This window comes from Sapajus apella, unplaced genomic scaffold (genome assembly GCF_009761245.1).
Source record: "Sapajus apella isolate SASKATOON/1434 unplaced genomic scaffold, GSC_monkey_1.0 scaffold158, whole genome shotgun sequence".
Taxonomy (NCBI): Eukaryota; Metazoa; Chordata; class Mammalia; order Primates; family Cebidae; genus Sapajus; species Sapajus apella.
The window spans coordinates 1,170,396-1,181,123 of NW_022437098.1; the positions used below are offsets into that span (position 1 = coordinate 1,170,396).

Below are 10,728 nucleotides of genomic sequence, written 5' to 3' on the forward strand. Positions count from 1 at the left end.
AGGAAATGCCCCATCCCCTCAAAGCGGCTAACGCTGGGACGCGTGCAGAGGAAGTCCCAGTCAAACCACCCTACCAGTTTGAACAAGGGGTTCTGTTCTGGGAGTTCTCATTGAAGAATAAACAAATGAATAAACAAATAGACAAACCAGCAAGCCCTAGTTGATCATAAAGAATTACAGCTGGTGTCAGTGCTTACTGGTGTAGAGGTGGCATTTAGGCAGATGGATAAAGGCTGATGAGGTTTAAGACAGTTTCTTTGAGGAAAAAAATATCTAATTATCCGGTCACACTACAAAATTGGAGGAATTTTATATAGAAAATTCTGAAGGTAACGCAGGTTTACTATTGGACAGAACCACCTTGATCACTCCCTTTTGATGTTTAATTCATAGCATCTTGCAAATATAAACACAACTGAACACCCAGAGTCAAACTCGATACTGTTCACCAATGGAAAGGGAAGCTACATAATGGCCAACTTTGAGGGTCAATACATTAAAACGAAACCAGGGAAACTCTTCTGATGGCCACTGCAAAAATCACTGTATCCTCTCTTTTCCTCGAATTTTCTTTTCTTTTTTTTTTGACAGAGAATGAACCAGTGTCATGGGGAGGCATTCTTTAATAAGATGAGGACCGTTGGAAGCTATAGTTGTGATTTGCTTTTTTTTTTTTTTTTTTTTTTTTTTTTGAGACAGAGTCTCACTCTGTCACCAGGAGGTCTGTCACCCTGGAGGGTGGAGTTGCAATGGCACGATCTCGGCTCACTGCAACCTCTGCCTCCTGGGTTCAAGCAATCCTCCTGCCTCAGCCTCCCGAGTAGCTGAAACTACAGCACATGCCACCACGTCCAGCTAATTTTTTGTATTTTTTAGTAGAGATGGGCTTTCACCATGTTGGCCTGGATGGTCTCGATCTCTTGACCTCGTGATCTGCCTGCCCCCGGCTTCCCAAAGTGCTGGGATTACAGACGTGAGCTACCGCACCTGGCCAGTTGCGATTTTTTAAAGTGATGCTGACAAGGTTTGAAACAGAACACAAAAACCAGCAGTACTCATTTTTGTCTCTATAAGGTGCTTACCTTGGGAGAACTTAGTGCACTGGATTTTCTACAAGGCTACTCCTCATAAGGAAACCTCATGTAGCTTTTCAGACCACCACACCATAGGGGACCATTAAAGGAGAGTCGGCCTCGATGAGCCATCAGTATGTACTGAGAGAGGAGAGGAGAGAATGAGAGAGAAAAGAAGAAAAGAAGGAGTGTGAGCAGATACAGAAAGACAGTGAGCAAAAGACAAGCAGAAAAGAAGGGGAGAGGAGAGAGAACAGGGAGACAGGGTCCCACGGCTGACGGACGCTAGCACAGGTTCTCAATACCAGCACCTGCCACATGTGAAACAAGCCTGCAGTACCACAGGGTGCTGGGCAGATGCACACCTGTGCACAAAGGCATTCTAAAACCAGCTGCGCTGTGGGTCTGGCTCACCTTTCACACCACTGGGTAATCAGAGAGTCTCCTTGTCCTGTGCTTCGGTTACAGAGTCAGATCTGAACGTTATTCATTGATTGACTGTTTCTACTTCTGCGTAGGTTTGTAATACAAATAAACCCTCTTTTCTTTTTGTGTTTCTTTTGGGGCTGGTGGTTATGGCAATTGGCATAGAATCTTTTTTCCAGCTGTGGCTCACATGAAATACTAAGGAGGTCTTGAATCCCACCCTGTAGGATCAGTAGTTGCTCAGGCCTCCTGGTAACTAGTGACATGACATTCAAATACGTGATTGACTTGTTCCTCTTACATGACAAATGTAAAGACTAGAAAAGAGCTAAACATATTGACAAAATATGAGCAGAAACCAGATGCATGACTGGCCAATTTCACTTCCTGCTCATATCTGCAGGAGCTCTTGGTGAGTAGCGGAAAGCCGTGTGAGTGCGCTGGGCATCATAACAACAGGTTCAAAAGTGACACAGAAGTCGTTTCCTTTAGAAACCTGGCCAGCTTGAGAATTATACATCATATCATCACATAAAAGAAAGGAGAAACAACTGAGGTTTTAAAATTTGAAATTAATTCACAAAACCCCAATAACATCTTGAGATATCAAAACTCCAGGAGACTCTGGGCTCAGGAAAACCATGGCACAAGCTGGTGAAGTCTCTGCTTTATCGGCAGCAGTAACTAATTTTAGGATTCCTATGAGTTTCAAGTAGCTCAAGGGCAATGTCAGTAATTTACTCCAGGCGCAGAACAGACTACAGCGGTGTCTCCATCCCAGGGAACTGTCCGTGCTTACAATGCACAGAAGCTGAGTCTCTGATTAGAAAACGCCCTGATGGCCTCTAGGGGTGACAGGGCCTGGTCTGGAAGGAGAGGACAAGACATGAGGGGCCCATATGCTCTGCATGGGAGGGTGAGAGGAATTGTGAGTCTGCTTGTGCAGCCTGAGATGGGAGCTGGGGACCAAAAGGAAAGAGAAGAGGGGACAGGAAAGATTGTGATGGCCAACTTAGGAAAGGGGGGTGGAAAGCAAGGGCCCACCGAGGAGCGGCCTGAGGGAAATTCTCCGCAGCACACAGGCCAGTCCATGGTCTGGTAGTGCTGCCTGACACGTGACCTCAGCTTAATACTGTCTTGGGTTGGGGCTGCTTTGGCAAAAGCGAAAGAAAGGGTGGCGTGTTTGGGATGAGGTGGGCAGCGGGAGGGGGCTGAGTGCAGGCAGTGGGAGTGGTGTTTGGAAGCAGGGCATGGCCCGGAAGCTGGCTACAGCACCACCGACCCCAGAGGGCAATGCAGAGTAGCCCCCAAAGCCATGTATAAAGGATGGGGCCGCTTTATAAGACAACAGGCATCTGGGCTTCGTAGGGCTAGGAAGGAAGGAAAAACTCCAGAAGTGTTTAGTTTTTTAGAGGGAATGTCAGGGTTCTAAGCTTACAGAAGCATCCACCCAGTAAAACAGGGCCTCAAACACAGGTATTTCTATTTCACTCCAGAAGTAACTGAGGTGCCTCAGCAGAGACGGCAGACATGGGATGCTAGAAGTCAGTGCCCTGCTCGGGATCACCCCAGCCTTCATTACCGGAAGCTCACCTGGAGGGAGAACGCGCGCAGAGCGGGAATCGGGATTAACGCGGCCATGAAGAAGGCTGTGACGTTGCTGATGGATGTGAGGGCCACGCTGGCTCCTGTGCGCTTCAGGCACTCCCCGGTCCTGTCCTGGGAATTAGAAACCACAGCGCTGAGAGCTGCACTGCACAGCGTCCCCTTGGAGCACAGGCTGTGTGAGCAGATACGTGGCAGAGTAACACAACTGCAGCTTACCATGCTGGCATTAGGGAGTGAGAAAGGGCCACCTGCGTTACCCCTGACACCAGCATTATTCAGTACTGCCTATAGAGTCATGAATTCCTCATGGTTATTACCATCCAGAGCAGAAAGCTGTAGGATAATGACTGAAGCTTAAAATATAATTTTAAAAGGGAGTGGAGTGAGGTGATGGCCAAGTGACAGAATTCTCCAGAGAAGCAAATGTGGTCTCTGGAAAGGTATGGCAATTAGGGCTAAAGTGTCACACTAAAATAAACACCCATATTCCTAAAGGTACCCCAAATGCAGCTCTTGGGACTTCCCATAGCAAATACACGTCCTGAGAGTCTTCCAGCTTATTTCCGGATTGGCAACCAGTGACACATCATCTGACACGGGACTGAAATCTTTACTGGGCCAGTCAGAGAAAAACTAACGGACAAACAAGAACAGAGGAAGCTGCAGATGCCCCAGAGCTCTCTTCTTTTGCTTTTCCATTACCTCGAAAGGGATTCTTTTATTCTGTCCGGTTTCACTGAAGGCGTGGGCCAGAAGAAATACATCATCCACGCCAACGCCAAGAGCGAGAAATGGCAAAACCTGTGGCAGAAACAGAGCATGGGCATTAGACACGAGAGATCCAAGTAAGACGACTCTACAGCTGGTTCAGGACACCGCCACCAGCACCTAGCAGCTCCCAAAGGAGAGCCTCTGGGACCCCAGAGTGAAGAATTCACTTGAGATCCCCAGAGCCTAGCAGTGTCAGCTCACAGGAGATCGTGCATGTCTCTCTCAGAAGGTCTGTGTACTACCATTTTTCTAACCTACTAAATGAGAAGGAATCTAACTCATTTAAGCAGAGTGTGCCCAGAAGTGCACATTCTCAGCCCTGGCCTCAGACTTACTGACAGAAACTCTGGCGGTGGGGCCTGGCAATTTGAGCTTTCACAAGCCCTGCAAGCAACATGAATGCCCACCAGAGCTTGAGAGCCACAACCCTGGTCAGTGACATACATTCCTATCAGCAAAGTGTCTCTAGTAACCAGTAAGCCCATCAGACTTTCTACCCCCCACCCGGAGGGGTCCATCAAGAGACAGCATCCCTGAGGCCAGTGGCATCCTCGTGGAAAAGGATGTAAGACCCTTCCAGGTGAGAAGGACACACAGGAGGCTGCCTGGGCCGAGCCTGGGGGCCAGGGGGCGTTTGGGACAGCGGATGAATGACTCCTTTAGTACCTGAGTTGTTGCAGCGTTAAAGGAAATTCCGATCAATGAGCACAGGCCCAGTCCTGCAGCCACTGACAGTGCAACCAGCAGGACGCCAGCCAGCCCCACGGCACCCTGGGACTTGGAGCAGTCCCAGCGCAGCATGGTTAGACAGGCATAGGCGAGCTGCAAGCAGAACAATGGGGGCACAGAACAAAAGCCGAACATTAGAATGTGTCGTGGTTCTAACGCTTCCCCCACCCATCACCCCAAATCAAAAGGCAGAACTTATTAAATCCAACAAGAACAAAACTTTCCATCAAGGACCTCACATAAAAGGACATGAGTCAAAGGTAGGCAAACGGCAAATGGGAAAAAAACACTTTACACGACCACCTGTAAACCACTGTGATGCCACGCTCGCCGTGTCTTGGATGCATGTGGATGTTAAGAGCAGTTCAAAAGCAGGAGCAGTCATAGAAAAGTAAAGACGAAAAAAACCAAACCAAACCGCGGGCCCCAGAAGCCTGGAATCCAGCGTTACCATGAGTAGGTAGCCACTGGCCACACGGATGACACTGACGTCAGAGAATGATTTCAGGATGTCGTCCAGGGTCGTGGTGGTGAAGGAAAGCACCTTCTGAGTGGAGTTCTGTGCGACACTCTGATGAACCACCTGTGGTCACAACAGAAGGCGAAATGCACAAACAGAATGAATGCTTCCACAGCCTCTACAGCGCAGACCTCAGGCCACACAGCCCAGCCCTTCTTTTTTTCTGATGCATTTTTCTATGTGATTCCAGTGCAGGGCGCGAGGCTGAACTTGGGCTAACATTAAACAACGCTGTTTTAGGGCAACAGCCATGGCGAATCAGTGACAGTGGGTGCTGCTGAGGGCTGGGGTCGCTGGAGTTTGCTAGAGTTGACTCCCAGCGCTGTATTTACTCCAGGGCTGAGACTGCTCTCTGTTCTCCGTAACTTCACAATCGACTTGCAGTCCCATCAGCTCCCCCTAATCCAAAACAACCCATTCTTACGGCACTCCTCCCCCTGTTCATTTGCTGGCCACTTTTAAAAGGTCACATGCAGCTCAGCGGAGGTCACTGCTGGGAAACAAAGGCCAACTCCTGTCACATGACCTGAGCAAGGGGCCTGCAGCTGTGAACAGATTCTACGCCTGGCTAATGTTTTCCAGGCACCTTTGCTCACCGAGTGTTTTTTTAAACACTGTTACGTGCCTTAGCTCCAGAGTTCACAACTGGTTACTAAACACACTTCAGGGTACACTCATTAGAGCCAGTCTCTTAGACAGTATTCTAGAATTTTCAATACCAAAGAAAAGGAAAAAAGTTTTCATCCCATCAAGTTTCCAGAATTACAATGTTTTGAAAGTAAAGCTAATGGAAAGCAATGTGTTAAATGGTGGTGACAATGAAGACCAGCGTAACCAGAGAGTCTGCACCCCGATTTGAAGGTGGGTTTACCTCCACATAGGTCCTCTGCCAGGCCTCCAGGATGGCTGCCGCCTTGTCCTCGTTCCAGTTGATATGAGAGACATACTCGTACCCCTTGAAGTGCTCGTACATTTGCTTGGGAGTCATTAACTGGAACATGGTCTGAAGGGCGTGGGCACTGCGGCAGAGTCCAAGGGCAGGCACGTCACCAGCATTCCCAGGAAGCAGTTTCTCCTGCCTCAAATCCCCAGCCAGTCCCCCCAACTCACCAGCTGCAATTCTTTTCCTTCTCCGTGAGCACATGTTTCCATTAAAATGGGACCAGGATGGTTATTTTATTTAATAGATTGATGTACCATATTAAAGGTGTAACCTTACAAACCTTTTACAGATATACCCCCAAATTAAATTAATAGGCAATTTCCTTTCACAGTTTCCATTCCATGAAACAGGAAGGGGAGAGGAGCAGATAGCTTGAACAGATACACCGGGCTCGGCGACGCATACTCGCTGTGCAGAAATCCCAGACCGAGGCGTTCCCCAGGGAGAAATCTTAGACAAAACTCCTGACACTTGACTGACCAGAGTCCACAAATGCACAAAGGATAATTCTTACTGAGCCGCTGGCTCTTCGTCTTTCCCTGTGACACTGTGCAGCTCACATCATGAACTCTGATCGGTGTGTCCTGGCCTGCTTTACACCTGCCCCCATTCTCTACGTAACAGGCAGATCTCCTAAAACCCTACAGTCAGGAACTACGGTCTTGATGAAAACTACAAACCCATTCTTGAAAAGTTCCCCACACGGTGCTTTTTCAAGCGGTTGCAGTCTGCCAGTATTTCTTAATATGCTATGACAACACCCAGCTAGCTAGGATAACGGTTTAAGTATTGGTACAAATATCACTTGCTGATGTCAGGAGGGAAGTGACTTTTGAGGAAAGGAGGAAGGCTAGGTGGCGTCCGTTGTCCTCAGGAGCTGGCTTACCTGATGAGCTTTCCAGTGCTGTTCTTGACTGTGCCACCCACAATCAACTCTTCCTGCCAGTGCATATACTTTCTGGATAAGCCATGACATCCACCATTCAAAACAAGGGCCGTATCAAGAGGCTAAAATAAAAAGACAGCCACATAATTACGGGAATTAGTAGGCAGGTCACATGCCTTGTTAAAATCCAGTGCGTTAAGAGCCTGTGTGTTTCAGAGAGAACATTAATAGCAAGGCTAATGAGAGGCGTATGGCAAATCTTACAGCAAAATTTAGCTCTATAAACAAACTTAGTTCCACAGACAAAGACGATGGTGGAGAATGGAATGTTAAAAATGAAAATAATAAAGTGAAGGACAAACGGACACAAAAACGCGTCATGCTCCCCACCCCTTCTGAGAGCGCTCACTGCTGGTAACTCACTTTGGTTGAGTTTTTGTTGGGGGCTGTGGCGGGGCAGTCTGGATCGGCCGGATTGAGGCAGGGACGGTCCATGTAGCCATGACCAACCTCAGCCTTATTCAGCATTTCCTCCCAGCTGTCCACTTGATAGTTTATTTTCTTTAACTCTTCTAGGAATTCCAAAGGGTCGAAGTTTGTCCACCGCAAAGGAGGTTTACCTCTGGGAAAGAAATCAGGAGACAAGGCCATGAAAGGAGCCTTCTAAACCCATCATAAAGTCACAAGTCTGCATCCACTGCATCCGCCTTGTAGGAGGCATCTGGCAATGCTGCAGTTCTGGACTCTGGCATCAAAACAAATGCTCCTTTCCAGCATATCTGCGTGCAAACTTAGGTCAGGAAAATAATTCATGACTGAAGATGCTAAGCAGAGAGAGGGCTCATACATTAATGAGGGCACTGAATAATCTTTAATTGCTGATATTGTGTATTTAATATCTACATACAAAATTAGCCAATGGGTGCATGTAGACAGAAGACAGATCCAAAATTAAAAAAAATTTTTTTTAAAAAGAGGGCATCACGACATCAAATTAGCACTTGCCAGCCTAATAAATGATTTGTAAATGTCATCAAGCAAAATATTTGATCTCTGCTACCTTTAACAATCCTCCTATACTTATGAGCTCTCTCTGACAGCCTGGCAATGGAATGGGCAAGCCCCCAGCGGCCTCTGCCATCACCACCATCACAGCCACTTCCCCCCACACTCACTTTTGAATTTGTGCTGTTGACAGACCAGAAAGGCTTTTGGCTGCCTGTTATGTGGTTCAAACCACACTGTAGCTGCTTAACCAGGCTGAAGTCATTATTCGGAATCTCCCAACCAGAAAACACAAAACCCCTTATTTCCCATCTAACACTGTACACTGAAGGTCAGGGGATGGCCACTGCAAATTGCTTTTGCAGATATGTGTAAGCCAGGACAGGAACAATAACCCAAGCTCTAACTCTTGCATAATTAACTGAAAATGTCTATGCTGATTAACAATTATTCTTTAAACGATGCGGTATATATAATATCCAACTGCTAAACTGTGAAGCATTCCTTACTGTGGCCTTCACAGATAGTGGATTTCCCCCTAAATGCCATTAGTGTGATCTTAAGAAAGGTTAGCATTTTACTTCACAGGAAGATCTCGAACTTATACTCAAAATATTTCGTTCCGATGTGTACCCACTAATAAAGCCTCTCCTTAAAAAATAAGTGTCTAAATGCCTAGTCTTCAAACCTAACTAAATGCCTAGTCTTCAAAACATTTTAAAGAGTTAAAAATCACACGTACTCTGCAATAATTTGCATTTTATTTGCATATAAATAGGTTGGTAAAAGTGAATGAAATTTAATGATGCCTACAGAACTGTTTTTTGAAAAGAGAAAAAACATTCGGCTGAAATCCCCTCTCCCCCCACTATTCACTCAAAAAATGCACATGGAATTTCAATGTTTTTATTTCTTGTTCAAAACCAAAATGGAACAAACAATGATAAGCAACATCAGAAACACTGAGACCTAGAGAAGTCACAGATATCAGAAAGCGTGATCACACACTTACAGGAGGTATGCTGTCCCAGACTGCAACTTCGCCCCTTCCCAGAAGCAGTCCAAAGGTGTAATAATCAAACAAGGGTAAAGATATTCTATTATCTGCCAAAGTTAAAAAGAAGAGGTCATACATTAGGCTAAGGCATACTACCGGGGTGTTCCTGAGAAATTTCTGCCAACAAAAAGAAAACATACCTGATCCATGTAACCTGTTTCTGTGATAAGCTCTCCTGATTTGTAACATAAATGTTCCAATTTCCACTGCCTAATAAAAGGAAAAGCAGAGACAAAAATTTCTCACTAATAAATTAAGAAAATTGGTGCAAATTTGGAATGACAGAACATATAAAAAGAACTGCAATTTCGATCACTTTTAAAGCATCTGTCAAAACGAGCAGAGCTTTTGCCAAGTAGAGACCCAGCAAGCTTGCTTTAATGAATAGATAATACTCAATCGTAATTAACATGTAGGGTGTTTATGTAAATGAATGCTACCAAAGTACTTGAAAAGTCTTGTTTTCTTAAGTGTTCTCCCAATAATCTTGTTTACACCATTAATCTGCTTTTCTACATACATTAAACAACTTCAGAGCAGCCCAGTTGAATTATCACAAATTCAGAATAGGTGGGGACTAAATTAGGTTGGTACTGTATTGACACATATTCAGGTGCAGAGATGTTTTATTGGCAGATCATGTCCTTAATAGGTAGTGTTCAAAATGAACTCTCCTGCTCTTAACCATTAATATTATAAACAACAATTGTCAGGCGGGTCAAATTCTAACTTCACAGTCTCTTCTATTCCTATCTTACAGAAATGAGAATAAAATATACAGATCAAGAATTAATTTGGGGCCGGATGCAGCGGCTCACGCCTGTAATCTCAGCACTTTGGGAGGTGGAGGCGGGAGGACAGCACGAAGCCAGGAGTTTGAAACCAGCCTGGGCAACAAGGGGAGACCCTATCTCTACTAAAAATAAATACATAAATAAATATCTTTAAAAATTAGCTGGACGCAGTGGTGCATGCCTGTGGTCCCAGCTACCGGGGAGGCTGAGACTGGAAAATCACTTAAGCCTGGCAGGTTGAGGCAGTGAGCTGTGATTGTGCCACTGCACTCTAGCCTAGGCTAGAGTGTCTCTACAAAAAAAAAAAAAAAAAAAAAAAAAAAAAAAATTGCCTGGTGTGGTGCCACATGTATGTAGTCCCAGCTACTCGGGAGGCAGCAGCAGGGATCACTTGAGCCCAGGGGTTTGAGGCTGCAGTAAGCTATGCTTGCACGCTGCACTCCAGCCTAGATGAGCAAGGCCCCATCTCTCTCACGCGCACACACACAAAAAGGAATTGATCTGGAGTTTTGTCTCTAGAAGAGTGTTATATAAGTTCATATCTTACCAAGTGCGTTAGGGAGATCAGACGAAAGATAAAAAAAGAAAGAAAGAAAGAGAGGAGGGAGGGAGAGAGAGAGAGAGAGACAGAGAGAAAGAAAGAAATTTGGAAGGGGTAGGGATGAAAAAGTCTAAGGGATGGATAAAAAACCAAAAACAGCCGGGCGCGGTGGCTCAAGCCTGTAATCCCAGCACTTTGGGAGGCCGAGGCGGGTGGATCACGAGCTCAAGAGATCGAGACCATCCTGGTGGTCAACATGGTGAAACCCCGTCTCTACTAAAACTACAAAAAATTAGCTGGGCATGGTGGCGCGTGCCTGTAGTCCCGGCTACTCAGGAGGCTGAGGCAGGAGAATTGCCTGAACCCAGGAGGCGC

The 10,728-nt window shown here is 46.0% G+C and overlaps 1 protein-coding gene across 4 annotated transcripts in view; it reads right to left on the minus strand.

The window, feature by feature from the left end:
- Nucleotides 1-10,728, minus strand: part of PTCH1 (patched 1) — a 71,218-nt gene that overhangs the window by 28,467 nt on the left and 32,023 nt on the right. For 2 of the 4 annotated variants that reach the window (XR_004264999.1, XM_032266406.1), the window contains exons 4-12: nt 9,159-9,228; nt 8,974-9,065; nt 7,380-7,578; nt 6,957-7,078; nt 5,999-6,146; nt 5,059-5,190; nt 4,545-4,700; nt 3,810-3,908; nt 3,093-3,218 (exon numbers count right to left, since the gene is read on the minus strand). Coding sequence is in view for 3 of the 4 variants with exons in the window: in XM_032266406.1 (XP_032122297.1) it covers nt 3,093-3,218; nt 3,810-3,908; nt 4,545-4,700; nt 5,059-5,190; nt 5,999-6,146; nt 6,957-7,078; nt 7,380-7,578; nt 8,974-9,065; nt 9,159-9,228 (1,144 nt within the window). In the remaining variant the exon portion in view is untranslated. Of the gene's footprint in view, nt 1-3,092; nt 3,219-3,809; nt 3,909-4,544; nt 4,701-5,058; nt 5,191-5,998; nt 6,147-6,956; nt 7,079-7,379; nt 7,579-8,853; nt 9,066-9,158; nt 9,229-10,728 lie in introns of those variants that run through there. The other 2 variants (XM_032266407.1, XM_032266408.1) reach the window with 2 other exon arrangements.